General features: G+C 41.1%; 1 protein-coding gene across 3 annotated transcripts in view; it reads left to right on the top strand.

The window, feature by feature from the left end:
- kcnt1 (potassium sodium-activated channel subfamily T member 1) overlaps positions 1–17,188 on the top strand; it is a 275,370-nt gene that overhangs the window by 204,490 nt on the left and 53,692 nt on the right. For all 3 annotated transcript variants that reach the window (XM_033049188.1, XM_033049186.1, XM_033049189.1), the window contains 2 exons: positions 2,013–2,162; positions 5,144–5,382. In XM_033049188.1, the coding sequence (XP_032905079.1) occupies positions 2,013–2,162; positions 5,144–5,382 (389 nt within the window). The remainder of the gene's footprint in view (positions 1–2,012; positions 2,163–5,143; positions 5,383–17,188) is intronic.

Raw genomic sequence — 17,188 nt, 5'->3', positions numbered from 1 at the left:
TCAGATCCAAGTTCAACACAGAAAAGCACAACATAGGAACAGACCCTCTGGCCTACAATGTTTGTGCCAAGTACAATGCCAAAATAAACTATTCTCACTTGAAGTTATACATGAACCCTTTTTACTGATTTGTTAACTCTGCCCATTAGAAATTGATCCATGTACTTTGTACATATGTTTGAATCAAGATTTATTATTTAAAACGTGTTTTACCCTGATGGTGCTCTCCATCAAGGTCATGAGAGATGGTTTAGAATGAGACCATTTGACCTATCAAGTCTACTCCGCCATTCAATCATGGCTAATCTATCTCTCTCTCTCTCTCCTAGCCCCATTCTCTCCCCATAACCACTGACACCCTTACTAATCAAGAATATCTATCTCTGCATTTAAAATACCATTGACACGGCCCCCAAAGCCTTCTGTGGCAAAGAATTTCACAGATTCACCACCCTCTGACTAAAGAAATTCCTCTTCATCTCCTTCCTAAAGGAACGTCCTTTAATTCTGAGGCTATGACCTCTAGTCCTAGACTCTCCCACTAGTGGAAACATCCTCCACTAGTGGATACATCCAAGCCTTTCACTATTCAGTAAGTTTCAATGAGGTCCCCCCTCATTTTTCTAAGCTCCAGCGAGTACAGGCCCAGTTCCATCGAATGCTCATCATGTGCTAAGCCATTATTTGCTGGGATCATTCTTATAAACCTCCTCTGGACGCCCTCCAGAGCCAGCACATCCTTCCTCGGATATGATGCCCAAAATTACTCACAATACTCCAAATTCGGCCTGAACAACATCTAATACCAATGGTCATTGTAACTTAGCACCATCTGTACAGCTTAAATCAGGTTTGTTTTAAATGTATTAATGAAAAAGCATGGCAAGTTGTGGAATTAAATGTAAAAATTTCAATATGGAAGGGCGCTAACTTAAATTGGTATTTTTTGATGCATTGTTAGAGCTTATGTAAAAGCATGACAATTGTGAAATTTAATGTAAAAAATTCAATGTAGACGGGAGTGGTAATTTTTAAAAGTGAAGCATTTTTAGGTGCAACACCTCACTGACTTTTTTCATTCCACACGACTGGAATAAAAAATCAGACATTGAAAGAAAATCTCCCAACTTGTTTTGAGGCACAAGAAAACAAACAAACTGTGGTAGTATTTCAATGAAGGAACCTTGGGTTGAACTAACAATGCAATCCACCAGTTAACTATTGTGTTGTGAATTAAAATCAGTTTGTTACCGCAGTGACCACTAAGATAAATTATGAAATACTTATATCATCAGCCTGTCTAAAATAAGCTTAAGATGACAGGAAAATTGAAATTGGCTTGGTGTTTTTGAACTTGCAACTTGAGGCAGTGATTTCTCAACATGTCCTCAGCAAGAATTGCTCCCTTTGAAGAGGACGCCTGTGTGACATTGTTTTGCTTTAATCAGTAGCGCCTTCGTATAACGTGGTGGAAACCAGTAACACTGCATAAGGGGAATCAACACAAGTCTATGTCAGTGCGTTGTTCACAAAGACTAATCCGTGATGACGTTGCAAGTTTGTACATCATGGGAAACTGAAATGTTATTTGCCATTTTTTATATAGCAGATACAGCAAAAAAAAAAAAAAATTGCAGCAGAGGAGACTTTTGTTCATTGATGTGTACAAATGTATTTATAATTGAATCCTTGAAACATGGCCTCTGGATAAATGAGCTTCTCGGACCCTGTTCCTTTCCCATCAATTCATTCCTTGCAACACTGAACAAAGAACCACAAGTTGCAAAATATGCTTTGCATTGCCAGATGCCACCAGAAAGTGGTTGGTGACGCAGGATCGCAGAACAATACTCACGATAATATTGAATTCTCCTGCCGTTGGGGAGTGGAAATCGCTAAACGGCGTTCTTGACCTTGGGTTTCACCTTGTTTGGTTTGCATAGATCTCATGAGGCTTCTGTGCTTCGTGAAGAATTTTAAACTAATAAAAGAATGCATCTCCATGGTTACAGGGAAGGACAACAGTCCCCAGAACAGTGGCAGAGGATGTATGGTCGGTGCTCGGGGAATGAGGTCTATCACATTAAACTCACCGACAGCAAGTTCTTTGGAGAATATGAAGGGAAGAGTTTCACCTACGCTTCATTCCATGCCCACAAAAAGTAAGTGGTGTACATGTTCACATTAACAGTCCTGTTCACAATGCAGCCCAGTGGCACAGCTGTCTGTGTGGAGTTTGCACGTTCTCCCTTTGACCGCAGTGGATTCCTCCAGGTGCTCCGTTTTCCTGTCACATTCCAAAGACGTTGAGGTTTGTGGGTTAATTGGGTTTTAAATTGCCCCCAGAGTGTACATGGTGTCTGCGAAGGTGGGTAACTGAACAAGTATGGATGAGTGATCGATGGTCGGCATAAACTTGGTGGCACATAGGACCTGTTTCCATTTTGTATCTTTCAATCAATCAGTTTTTGGGACTTTGGTTTTGCCTATTACGGTTACCTATATCATGGTAATTCATTTATTATATTAATTGTTATATATTTATCTGGTTTCTTTTGATTGATTAAAAGATGCAGCATGGAAGGCTTTCGGACACTGAGTCCATGCTAGTGGGAGAGTCTAAGACTAGAGGTCATAGCCTCAGAGTTATAGGACGTTCTTTTCGGAAGGAGATGAGGAAGAATTTCTGTAGTTAGAGGGTGGTGAATGCGATGTTGGGGGAGTCCAGAACCAGGGGCCACAGTTTAAAAAGAAGGGGTAAGCCATTTAGAACAGAGATAAGGAAACACTTTTTCACATAGAAGGTTGTGAGTCTGTGGAATTCTCTGCCTCAGAAGGCAGTGGAGGCCGGTTCTCTGGATACTTTCAAGGGAGAGCTAGATAGAGTTCTTAAAGATAGCGGAGTCAGGGGATATGGGGAGAAGGCAGGAACGGGGTACTGATTGGGGATGATCACCCATGATCACATTGAATGGCGGTGCTGGCTCGAAGGGCCGAATGGCCTACTCCTGCACCTATTGTCTATTGTCTATTGAATCTGGAATTCTTTGCCACAGAAGGCTGTGGAGGCAAAGTCAGTGGATATATAGTTTTTAAGGCAGAGATAGATTCTTGATCAGTACAGGTGTCAGAGGTTATGGGGAGAAGGCAAGAGAATGAGGTTGGAGGGAGAGATAGATCAGCCATGATTGAATGGCGGAGTTGACTTAATGGGCTGAATGGCCTAATTCTGCTCCTATCTCTAATGATCTTATGAGCAGTGATGAACAATGCAGCGCCAGATTTGATCATCTCTGCAAGTTCAGGGCAGGAAACTGCAGATGCTGGGATCTTGATCAAAACACAGTGTTGGAGGAATTCAGTGGGTCAGGGAGCATCTGCGGCGAGAATGGACAGGCGACATTTCGGATCGAGACCCTTCTTCAGAATCTCTGTTTGACTTTTAGATAACTTGTGCCTGTGTACTGTAGTACGGTGAATATTGCTGATGTTTTTATGTATTTAAACACTCATTTGGATTCCGCAATTCGGTATCCAAATTCTAATGTATTTAAATAGAACATTGATGGCAAAGTGAGTCTTCAGGTGGCATCTGTCTGCAGTACAGGCCTATTGATAGACCTGTCCTCTTAATTGGAAGAATTTCCACAACTCTTCATGCATTAGCAGGATCTTATCATCAGCATTACAGATGCTGCAGACACTGCTCATGGGCGTCTTTCTGTATTAGCCTTCATGCTTTATTCCTCCTGCTTCAAGCTCCTTTCAGTTAGCGGAGGCATTGTTCTGGACCCTAGCATGTACAGTGATGAAAATAACAATGAGAGTGAGAAAGAAGGATACGAGAAGACAGATGAAGAGTAACGATAATGGTTTTACAGTGGTGATTTCATTGTTGGATATGTAAATCATGCAAATATGCATGGCAGCTAACCAAGGCAATGTAATTTCCCTGGAACATCGATGGGATGAATAGTGAATAGTTTTTTAATATTGTCGCGAAGAATTGTGACCAATAGTCTGTGCCTTTTGGAAGTATATGTTAAAGGCATAAATCCTGGAGAGTAGAAAATGCAAATCTTTTTCAAATTGGATCATGATTAGTGGTTTTGGATGAAAATATGTCCCTCGTTGGGAAGTGGATGCCAGCTGTGCCACACTGCATATTAATGGAAAATGCACTCATCTTTAAGCTTTGATATAATGTTCTGCTATTGTCCTGCGAGGAGTAAACTTTATGAGCACAATACATTTCTGCTGGTAGACAAAAACGCTGGAGAGACTCAGCGGGTGAGGCAGCATCTATGGAGCGAAGGAAATAGGCAACGTTTTGGGTCGAAACCATTCTTCAGACCGAAGAAGGGTTTCGACCCGAAATGTTGCCTATTTTGTTCGCTCCATAGATGCTGCCTCACCCGCTGAGTCTCTCCAGCGTTTTTGTCCACCTTCGATTTTCCAGCATCTACAGTTCCTTCATATACATTTCTGCTATTGAGTTGTAATTATAAATATGCTTCAAAAGAGTCATTAGTGAATGAAATTCAATTAAATTCAGCATTTGAGTGAATGTATGTCATCAAAACTATTTCACTGTAATGTTCATCTAACTTATTTTAGATCATGGAGTGAACTTCCAATATGAATTTTAAATTATTGTAAGAATTTGTTTGGGTGGCACAACTGGTAGAGTTGCTGCCTCACAGCACCAGAGACCAAGGTTCACAAGTTCTCCCCGTGACTGCATGGATTTCATCTGGGTACTCCAGTTTCCACCCACATCACAAAGACATGCGGTTTTGCAGATTAATTAACCATGGTAAGTTGCCCCTAGTGTGCAGGGAACGGATGCGAAAGTGGCATAACGTAGAACGAGTGTGAACGGATGATCGAACGATGGTTGGCGTGGACTTGTTGGGATGAAGGACCTTTTCCATGCTGTATCCCTAAACTATATGGAAATGAATTTGTGGGTTACCCAGATAGAATAAAAGGCTAACATAGTAAGTAGTTGTCTTCCTTGCTTTCTAAATCAGTCTGAAGAAGGGTCCCTACACAATGTCAACTATCCATGTTCTCCAGAAATGCTGCCTGACTCACTGAGTTCCTCCAGCACCTTGTACCTTTTCCAATTTTTTTCCTGCAGGTATGGTGTCTGCCTGATAGGTGCAAAGAAAGAGGACAACAAGAGCATCTTGCTCAACCCTGGACCTCGGTACATCATGGCCAGTTCAGACATCTGCTTCTACATCAATATCACCAAAGAAGAAAACTCCGCATTCATCTTCAAAGAGGAAGAGAAACAAAAGCGACAATGCCTGACTCCAGGGGGCATCTTCAGTGGACCTTCCAGGCTACCTGTCCACAGCATCATTGCCAGTATGGGTGAGTGATATAACTTAAATACCTACACTCAATCTCAGCATTCTTTTCTACCTTGAAAACCCTTATGTCTGTGTCAAGGCCCATAAAGTAGGATTTTATCAGGACTGGACGCGTGAGAGAGAATAGAAAGTAAACCAAGATGTTATGGCGGAGTGGTGTGGAGTGGTGTGGAGTTTTATATGTAAAAGCATATATAGATCTGATGAAATCTCCCGACCAAAACATCGCCTGTCCATTCGCCCCAAAGATGCTACCTGATCCACTGTTCTTCCAGCATTTTGATTTTTCTCTCAAGATTCTAGCACCTGGAGTATCTAATTAACAAACATCTCATTTGGCTCTTTGTGGTTTGACTTTGGATGTGAGCGGAACAAACATGGCCGCTTCCAATTGCCTGTCATTTTAATTGCTTCCGAGAACTGCATTGTCACAATGAATGCAAATACTGAATGGAAGAGTCATTTTCTCCAGATACCATTAACAATACGGGCAGCATTTAAAACAAATTATAAAAGATCTAGAGAGACAAAAGACTGATGCTGGAATAAGGAGAAAAAATAAAAAATGTGTGGGAGAATCTCAGTGGGCCAGAGAGCATTTATAGAGGCAAACAACCAAATTATTTTGACTCTTAATTCTTTGCTAACATCTTGATAAATGGAGGTTGACAAAATATTCTACCTAAAATTGGTTCCTTCCATGGGAAAAAACTTCAGTAAATGTGAATCATTTGCTCATGCCCCCAAGCCCAATAGGGTTGTTCTGAAGCTCAGGGAGCCCATTCCCTGTTTAAAATACTTTCCCTCTTTCCACCCTGGCCTATCCCAGCATATCCCAGAGTATGAAGAAGGGTCCCAACCTGAAACATTGCCTGTCCATTCCCTTCAAAGATGCTGCCTGACCCACTGAGTTCCTCCAGCAACTTTGTGCTTTGCTCAAGTTTCCACCATCTGCAGTTCCCCGTGTCCCCAACATGAACCCTTCTTGATTTCCACTTCTCATTTTTCCATTCCCTTGCCTTAAAATTGGACTAATTTGTTCCTTCCCGATTTAACAGTGCAGAATGTTTCTCCTAGGGTGGGAATGCTGTGATAGGCTGCATTTTAATGTCACTTAAATCATGATAACACTTTTCTAAAGCAAAGATGTCCTAATTTTGCCGTTCTTATTGTAACTTCCAATTTAGCATTAGCAAACCAAAAATGCTTAAAGGCCAATTTCTTGGCAACAATCTCTCAGGGGAGGGGAGAAAAAAGGGTTTATTGGGCTAGTTCAAGAGGCAAAATTCATGTCTAATCCCTGACGGGTGTTAAAATGTGCCACCAATGATTAAGGTGGGCTTGAAGACTTTAACCTGTAGTCCCACCATTACTGGAGCTAATCCACAGCCAGAATGAATTGTATTCGGTGAAATTATGTGTATCAAAAATTACACAAAATGTATTTTTTGTGTTTGTCCTGGAGTGTTTATGTGAAGGTCAATTATATAGAGCTAGTGCTTATCCAGAGGTTGCGTTGATTCGGACAAGAAGGAAGAAGCTCAAGTATCGAACAAGGTTATTTCAATCTCAATATGTGACACTTCCTAAAAGGTTTACAAATGTTGGAGTTGACAATCCCACATTGAATGAAGTTGCGGTATTTAACTGTCAGTAATAATAATGACAGAATAATTGTTTTCATAATGGGTCCCGATCCAAAGATGCGACACCTTCTGATCTCACTTTACCAACAAACCAATACTTGACCCTGCGTTTCTGCTTGCAACATCACACATGATTGACGTTGGTATCTAGCCACTTGTACAGAAGCAGATGTCTACTTGGTCTTGCCCAATTATAGAGTGAGAATCCCATGGCACAGTAAAAGATGTTGCAGCCCACCACGTCCATACTGGCCATCAAATTTCCAGCTATCAGGGGTTCCCAACCTTTTTCGTCCCGTTTACCCCTGGCAACTTTAATAGCACATAACAATGTTATTTCACTTATTTATGAACAACTAATGATGAACAGATACCGGTATACCAGAACCAAACACAGTCAGTCAATGAGAAAAAATATGTACAAATCCAGAATCAACAAATTTACCCTCTGGAGGTAAATTTACCCCAGGTTGGGAACCCTTGAGCTATACTAATCCTACACGCCAGCACTGCTATGCCATGGAAATTCAAGATACCTTCTAAATGTTTTGAGAGTACCTGCCTCCACATTCTGCTCGGTGCAGTTCAGATTCCAACCGCACTCTGGGTGACTAATTTCTTCAGATTCCCTCTGATCCTATCAAGATGCCCTCTGGCTTTAGAAATTCAACGGTTCAATCGTTTAGTAATACGTTATTGTCGCATGCACCTAGATACAGTGCAAATTATTTGTTTTGCATACAATTCAGTATAATCTTACTATACATAAGCACAATCATACCTCAGGATTAGACTGCAACAATTGTAGTGTAGGAATAGCAGATTACACTGGAAGAGTGCATGAGTTGCCACGTTTCTGGTGCCATCTTGTATCTCATCAAGTTTCATAGTCCTTAAAATTGTCCTGTCTTGGCCACAAAGGCCCGTTGTCCTGGTGACGACTCTGGGTAAGGAGTTGCAGTGGTTGGCCAGGCCAGGTGATGTGGTCAAGGTCCTCTACCACTCCGTGCTGTTGCAGGCCGCATCCGATCAACCTGCTGTGGGTCCTCCATTGGGTCCTGATCCATGCGATCCCCCGGCTGCTGCAGGGCCTCCAGCGGCCCACACCACTCGGCGTTGGGGGGAAGAGTTGGGGGGAAGAGTTTCCCACAATCCATCCTAACTCTGCCCCTCGTAATCTTGTACACCACTATCAGGAAACTCTCAGTCTCCACCAATCCAAGGAAAATAACCTGTCCGATATGTTCTCGCAATTGCAATGTCCCATCCACTGTAAATCTGCTCTGCACCCTCTCTGCAATGACCAGAACTGCACACGGTCCTCCAGATGTGGCATAATTCACATTTTTCTAAGTTATGCCATCATCTTCATGCTCTTATATTCTAGGTCATGGCTAATAAAGGCCGCATTCCCCTAAGCTTTCTTCTTCATCTCTCTACCTGTGCTGCTGCCTTTAGAGATCTATAAACCTCTACACCAGTGGTTCCCAACGTGGGGCATACGCCCCACAGGGGGGCAATTTGATTTTTATGGGGGGCAATTGAGCGCGACTGAGGAGGTCTGGGTCCAAATTTTCGATTTTTATTTTTTTGGATTTTCCATCAGGTAAACATATGTAGTTTATGTTTCTTCAGCTGAAACGGAGTTCACTTTTTAAATGATAAGAATTATATATCACCACATGGGGGGGGGGGGCATCAGGATTTTAGAGGTGATTAGGTGGGGCATGGCCAAAAAAAGGTTGGGAACCACTGTCTACACCAAATATGTTCAATGGTCTATAACCATGTTCCAGCCATATAGTGAGTTATGTTAACTTAGAAAAGTTGTTCAGTGACGATTGTTTTCAACCATGGACCAAAAAGCGGTGTTACCTCAGCTGCTGCCCTTGACATCAAAGTGGCATTGAGGAGTTCTGATAAAACTGAATTCAATGGCTATTAAGGGGGGAAAAATCCAATGGTTGGAGTCACAAGGAGCTCCAGATGCTGGAATGTTTAGCAAAACAACCAAGTGCTGGAAGAACTCACTGGGTTAGGTAGCATCAGTGGAGGGAAATGGACAGATGACATCTTGGGTCGTGACCCTTCTTCAGACATCATCTGGACATTTCCTTCCACAGATGCTGCCTGACCTGCTGACTTCTGCCAGCATGTGTTTATTCACACAAAGTATGGTGTTGAAATGTCACCAGTGTCCTAGGTCACCTTCAGCTGGTTTGTCAGTGACTTTCCTTCCATCATAAGGACAGGAGAGGTATATTAGCTGATCCTTGCATCATGATTTTATTTTGGCAAAATAATCGATCTATACCTGCATACAGTAATAACTATGCAGCATTCAGGCATGGGCTGATAAGTGGTAAGTACCAATTGTGTTAGGCAATGCTATTCTCTAACAAGAGAGAATCTAATCAACAACCCATGACATTCAATGGTGTGACCATTGTCGAGACCCTCATCACCAGGATCCTGGTGTCACTGTTGACTAGAAATTCATTTGGCTAGTCACATGAATGCTATAGCCATGAGCAGGTCAGAGACTAGTATTTTGTGGCAAATGACTCATCAGACACCCCATCTACAATCATATGTCAGGAGTGCGATGGAATACTATTCGCTTGCTTTAATGAGTGTGTCTTAAACAATTTTCAAAATACCTACTGGATTAGAGGATTTTAGTGGTATTTGCGATCTTCTTGAACCATTCTCGTAGAAGTGAAAGCACTAACATTTTTCATTCAGAATGGATTTTGAGCCATTTATTGAGCACAGAACAATACCGCACAGGACCAAGTCCTACAGCCCACAATGTCCATGCCAAACATGATGCCAAGATAAACTAATCTTATCTGCCTGCATCTGATCCTCATCTCTCCATTCCCTGCATATCCATGTGTCTATCCATAAGCTCTTAAACGCCACTGTTATATCTGCCTCCACATTCTACCACTGGCAGCATGTTCCAGGCATTCACCCATCTGTGTGTAAAACAAAACTTGCTCCGCACATCTCCTTTGAATTTTGCCCTGGCCTCACTGTAATATTACACAGTGAGTGTTAGTTTCTTGCAAGATAACGTCTTGACAAAAGCCCTTAAAAATGATCAAGACATCAGGTTGGACGCTGTCTTCTGCATGCAAGCATAGTTTCTTTTGCTGGCCTCAAAGAAAGATGCACATAAGGATCAGAGAACCCTGGGGTCTTCCAATTTTCTGGTATTAATTTTGGCATCAGCTTTACCATATTTCTTGCATTCAGCAATAATGATTTAATTAAGCATATGCCTTGAAGAATGTGCATAAAGTGAAATATCTCCAATTTATGAGCTAACTTTGTAAACATTTTACAGAGTGCTCAAAGATTGGAACCATTGAATGAGATTAAGATAGGAACTGTGATCTCTTAACTTTAATAACATTTAAAAATTTAAAATAGCATGTAATTTGGGTATGAGTATCCAAAGTAAATGAAGTTTATATGGAATTAATTTTCCAGTGTCTGGAGGCTTTCGACAGTAACTGCATCATCAAAGATTGATTGATACGGTGATTTGTCCTGTCTTGGCCACAAAGGCCCGTTGTCCTGGTGACGACTCTGGGTAAGGAGTTGCAGTGGTTGGCCAGGCCAGGTGATGTGGTCAAGGTCCTCTACCACTCCGTGCTGTTGCAGGCCGCATCCGATCAACCTGCTGTGGGTCCTCCATTGGGTCCTGATCCATGCGATCCCCCGGCTGCTGCAGGGCCTCCAGCGGCCCACACCACTCGGCGTTGGGGGGAAGAGTTTCCCACAATCCATCCTAACTCTGCCCCTCGTAATCTTGTACACCACTATCAGGAAACTCTCAGTCTCCACCAATCCAAGGAAAATAACCTGTCCGATATGTTCTCGCAATTGCAATGTCCCATCCACTGTAAATCTGCTCTGCACCCTCTCCAATTAAATCACATCTTTCTGTTGATGCAATGACCAGAACTGCACACGGTCCTCCAGATGTGACCTAATTCACACTTTTCTAAGTTATGCCATCATCTTCATGCTCTTATATTCTAGGTCATGGCTAATAAAGGCCGCATTCCCCTAAGCTTTCTTCTTCATCTCTCTACCTGTGCTGCTGCCTTTACAGATCTATAAACCTCTACATCAAATATGTTCAATGGTCTATAACCACGTTCCAGCCATATAGTGAGTTATGTTAACTTAGAAAAGTTGTTCAGTGACGATTGTTTTCAACCATGGACCAAAAAGCGGTGTTACCTCAGCTGCTGCCCTTGACATCAAAGTGGCATTGAGGAGTTCTGATAAAACTGAATTCAATGGCTATTAAGGGGGAAAAAATCCAATGGTTGGAGTCACAAGGAGCTGCAGATGCTGGAATGTTTAGCAAAACAACCAAGTGCTGGAAGAACTCACTAGGTTAGGTAGCATCAGTGGAGGGAAATGGACAGATGACATCTTGGGTCGTGACCCATCTTCAGACATCGTCTGGACATTTCCTTCCACAGATGCTGCCTGACCTGCTGACCTCTGCCAGCATGTGTTTATTCACACCAAGTATGGTGTTGAAATGTCACCAGTGTCCTAGGTCACCTTCAGCTGGTTTGTCAGTGACTTTCCTTCCATCATAAGGACAGGAGAGGTATATTAGCTGATCCTTGCATCATGATTTTATTTTGGCAAAATAATCGATCTATACCTGCATACAGTAATAACTATGCAGCATTCAGGCATGGGCTGATAAGTGGTAAGTACCAATTGTGTTAGGCAATGCTATTCTCTAACAAGAGAGAATCTAATCAACAACCCATGACATTCAATGGTGTGACCATTGTCGAGACCCTCATCACCAGGATCCTGGTGTCACTGTTGACTAGAAATTAATTTGGCTAGTCACATGAATGCTATAGCCATGAGCAGGTCAGAGACTAGTATTTTGTGGCAAATGACTCATCAGACCCCCATCTACAAGCATATGTCAGAAGTGCGATGGAATACTATTCGCTTGCTTTAATGAGTGTGTCTTAAACAATTTTCAAAATACCTACTGGATTAGAGGATTTTAGTGGTATTTGCGATCTTCTTGAACCATTCTCGTAGAAGTGAAAGCACTAACATTTTTCATTCAGAATGGATTTTGAGCCATTTATTGAGCACAGAACAATACCGCACAGGATCAGGTCCTACAGCCCACAATGTCCATGCCAAACATGATGCCAAGATAAACTAATCTTATCTGCCTGCATCTGATCCTCATCTCTCCATTCCCTGCATATCCATGTGTCTATCCATAAGCTCTTAAACGCCACTGTTATATCTGCCTCCACATTCTACCACTGGCAGCATGTTCCAGGCATTCACCCATCTGTGTGTAAAACAAAACTTGCTCCGCACATCTCCTTTAAATTTTGCCCTGGCCTCACTGTAATATTACACAGTGAGTGTTAGTTTCTTGCAAGATAACGTCTTGACAAAAGCCCTTAAAAATGATCAAGACATCAGGTTGGACGCTGTCTTCTGCATGCAAGCATAGTTTCTTTTGCTGGCCTCAAAGAAAGATGCACATAAGGATCAGAGAACCCTGGGGTCTTCCAATTTTCTGGTATTAATTTTGGCATCAGCTTTACCATATTTCTTGCATTCAGCAATAATGATTTAATTAAGCATATGCCTTGAAGAATGTGCATAAAGTGAAATATCTCCAATTTATGAGCTAACTTTGTAAACATTTTACAGAGTGCTCAAAGATTGGAACCATTGAATGAGATTAAGATAGGAACTGTGATCTCTTAACTTTAATAACATTTAAAATTTTTAAATAGCATGTAATTTGGGTATGAGTATCCAAAGTAAATGAAGTTTATATGGAATTAATTTTCCAGTGTCTGGAGGCTTTCGACAGTAACTGCATCATCAAAGATTGATTGATACGGTGAATTATACGGACCCTTATTCAGTGGAATTTAATTTTGTCATGATTTTGTATTGAGGATGTTATTAAAACGTTGAAACATTCATCTGTTCAATGATTTGAAAAAAATATACAGATTGCACTGGTATGGAAAAGCAGGTTTCACTGACAGGACCTTCCACACTTAAGTATCTCTGGAAGCTTGAAAAATTACTTCCAGTTTTGCAAAATGCCAACGAACTTTAAGAGTATAATTGTCATTATATCTGCAAAACTTGGGTCATTGATGAGAGAAATGGAAATCACTTCTGTTTCTGCTGGGTAGAGGACTTGTGGCCACAACACAAATGTTAATCATCAAGCATTTCACTCAATCATTTATTTTAAGAACTAAGGGGAAAAATCCAAGTGTTCTGAGACTGGTGTACTAATGTTCGACTGAAATACTTGTATGTTATGTCAGAAAAATTGTCATGCAGTTTGGGAATTGTGGCCTCACTCGGTTTATCCTCGTATCTTTAGTCCTGATTTCAGCCACAGCCTCTGCATCAGGGAACCAAAACCATTTTGTATGGGTTGTGTTCTAGTACAACTTAGCTGGAGTAATATTTGACAAAGACTTGGCTGAAAAGTACTTACAACAAAGAAACAATAAATAAAATAAAGATTGGGGCTAATTCAAAAGCCACATCTTACTGAATGGCAGAATATCATTTAGGATACAAACTTAGAACTTCCCTAATAAAGTTATTTATAAAATAATGCATGATTTGAACTGCCATTGTATAGTGTGGTTATTGACAGTGGGTTTATATCTATGGTAATAGTGTTTTTTTTTAAATCACAATGAGCACTATATATACTTTTTATAAAAACAATTATCCACCTTTATAAAAAAAAAAAAAAAGTTCTTATTAATTTTTTGGTGCTGCATTTTTGTCACTTTTGATTTGGTATATAAAGATTGTGTACTTCCAACAAATTTCCTATTCACTGAAGCTGAAAAGAACTCAACTTTGATACTTTATCAATTAACATTGACTAAGAGTTTTATACATTAATACAAAGCTTTTAATACTGTTACTTTTTTTTCTTTTTCCTCATTATTCTTTCTTGATTCTTTTTATTTACGTTCTGTTCAATTGGTGCAACCCCAGTTCCATAACTTTATTATTAATTTAAAACAAAGATGTGCAGCATCTCTGCTGAACTGCCTACATCCTGGGTCCATCAGTGACCTTTGAATGAGTGCCAAACTATTGGCGATTTGTCAAACAAGCCTGAAGATTGACATGGTCATTCCACTGTCATGCCTAAATCTACTTTTTAATGTAATGTTCCAAATGCAAAAGTAAGGCAGGACTTCTCCTTTGAGGTGTTGCGATGTTGATGGAGTTTGCGTTGACTGTTCCCTTTCTGTTACTGCTTTCTTCTCCTTTGTATGTGTGACGTGAAGTTAACCAGTCCACAGCCTATGGTAAGTAATGCATGCCATCATACATCAACTCACCTGAAAGGGTTTTGAGTCCTGTCTGATTTTTGTTTTTGTAAGCTTCATTGTAATTTGTTCTGCTTTAGCCATGGTAAGGATTATTGTTTAAATTGTGCAGTTCCAATTGCAGTGCATGTAATGTTATTGGATGGATATGCATTATTTGATGCACCTCATGAAATGCCAAATAATTAGTTTAGAAGCATAATCTAATAACAGTAATCTTTGAATACCAAAGGCAAATGTTGGAAATGTGCAGCAATCTGGATGACACATTAAGGAAAATATAGGTTGGCACTTGAATATTGTCATCAGAACTGCTTCTGCTGACTGGCCTTTACCATTATTTTTCTCTGATTTCCAACATTTGCCGTCTTCCTTTATGTGTCAACGTTATTACTCATTTGCATTAAGTTCATGTTTTCAGGTGTTTTTCCCCCTTCATCTCTTGAATTAATTTCACTTGAGTTTTTGTGTGACTCTTCATTATTATAAACCAATGCAGAGGCAAACGTGAGCAAAACACAAAGTGCTGCAGGAACTCAGAAAGTCTGGCGGCATCTGAGGAGGGAAAGAGCAGGCAATGATTTGGGTCAAAATGTCGTCTACCCAACGATGCTGCCTAACCCGCTGTGTTCCTCCAGCACTTTGCGTTTAGCTCAAGGTTCCAGCAGCTGCTGTTCCTTGTGCCTCTAGAATCAAACATCATTACTGGGTGGTACGTTTACTGTGTGTTATACAGGGTAATAATGATTCAAGGCTTTATGGGGGATGTATAGCCCGGGCTGTTTACACCCTAGCATGTGGTTGACTGGACTGCATTCCCTCCTGGATTTTTCTGGGATTTTCAGAAATTGCAGGACCTGAACACCAGTGAAATCATCTTCAGAGAGAAAGTCTTTGGAGGTTTTTTTAATAAAAGTTTTTTAATCTGTTGATTAATAGTTTTGGAAAGATTGGAGAATGGAAAAAATAATTGATCACCTGGTGAATATATCCAACCGGATATAATTGTTGACTGCAGAGAGTTAGCAATGGATTGGTCAGCTGTAAAAACATGGTAGTGAATGGGATTCAACCAGGTGCAGCCTGAGGCCCCTTGTGAAGGGGAAAAGACATGATAGATAATCCACTGTAAACTGTAAGGTGTTGAGAGGTGGAGAGGGCAGTTCTGTAGGAAAATAAAGAAATTTGGAGGACATAAAGACATAAAGTAAAAGCGATGGAGTCTTGCTGGAATTGTATTAAACACGTTAGGCCACAGGAGGAGTAGTGTGTGTCATTCTGGTCACCACCAATTATGCCAATAATTTGGGACCATACATTTAAAGTAATTAATGGGATTAGAGGGAATTCAGAAGCAATAATTTCACCCAGGATATGAAGGTTCCGATTAGAATTTGGTTTAGTTGATGGAAGTCTGGACTGTGAAATCACAAAGCTGGAGGAACTCAAAGGCAGCATCTGTGGAAGGAAATGGGCCAATGACGTTTCAGGTCGAGACAGTTCTTCAAAATGGTGTCTGTCCATTTTCTTCCACAGATGCTGCCTGACCCGTTGAGTTCCTCCAGCAGTTTGCTTCTTGCTCAGGCTTCCAGCCTCTACAACCTCCTGTGTCTACATTGGACTATGCCATCATTTCCTGAGTATATCTATCCTTATATTGCAGCATTTAACTGGAAGAAGGTAGTGAACTTCTTCCATTTTAAGACATCTTATCTCCATGCAATGCTTACTGATGGATATGAATAGTGTTGAGCATTCCGTCAGCACATCAAGTCAGCACAGTAACAAAATGATTGAAGCACTGACTGATCAGGAGATCTGGTGCTCACCACCAGAGAGACTAGGACAGCAGGTGATCATGCAGTCTGCTTTGTAAATCTCTCAGTTAAAACCTGGAACACGAGGGAAAGTGACATTAATGCAGTTTGCAGCAGAGGCAGAAAGAAACAGATAGTTAGGAGATATTTTAGTAACTGTAATGTTGCTTGTTGTGTTGTATGGAGAGTTTGGTGCTAAATCAGTTGCTTTACTGCCAAGTGAACACTGAGTTAGATTGGATGTTGGGACCTGATTAAAAAGTTTGTAGATTATATAAAATTTGGCCTTGCAATTTGTAGTGTGGGAAACAAGCTCTATAGGGCAGGCAAATATTAATGCACTAGTCAGGTGGCTAGGAAAGTGATGAATACCCTTGGAGATGATAAACAAGGCAAGGAAAAAGCAAGGCAAGGCACAGAAAAAGACACAAAGTTCTGGACTAATTCAGCAGATCAGGCAGTATCTCTCGGGGACATGGATAGGTGACGTTTCAGGTCGGGACCCCTTGAGTCAGTACTGATGCAAAACATTGCCTATTCGTGTTTAGAGATTAATGATGCAGGCCATCCAAGGTTCAATGGCATTATTTGTAGCCTTGAGTTCTCTCAATATAACATTCACAGAAATGGGTTAATGCTGTTCCAGTGGAGACACGAGAGACTGCAGATGCTGAAATCCCGAGTGAAAAAGCAAAGTGCAGGAGTAGCTGAGCGATTCAGGCAGCATCTGCCCATTGTCTATTTCCCTCCGCAGTTAATCTCAGTTATCATACATAATGAGTCCTGGATATGTGTCCATCGTCTGTCCGTTTCCTTCCGCAGATGCTGCCAGGCTCGCTGAGTTCCTCCAGCACTTTGTTCATGGCTTTACACTGCCACATTTTTATTTGCCGAGATGGGGTTTGACAATGGAATACCCAAATGACAAATATCTATAT

The sequence above is a fragment of the Amblyraja radiata genome, chromosome 32 (assembly GCF_010909765.2).
Source record: "Amblyraja radiata isolate CabotCenter1 chromosome 32, sAmbRad1.1.pri, whole genome shotgun sequence".
Lineage (NCBI taxonomy): Eukaryota > Metazoa > Chordata > Chondrichthyes > Rajiformes > Rajidae > Amblyraja > Amblyraja radiata.
This window is presented reverse-complemented; position numbering and strand designations above follow the sequence as displayed.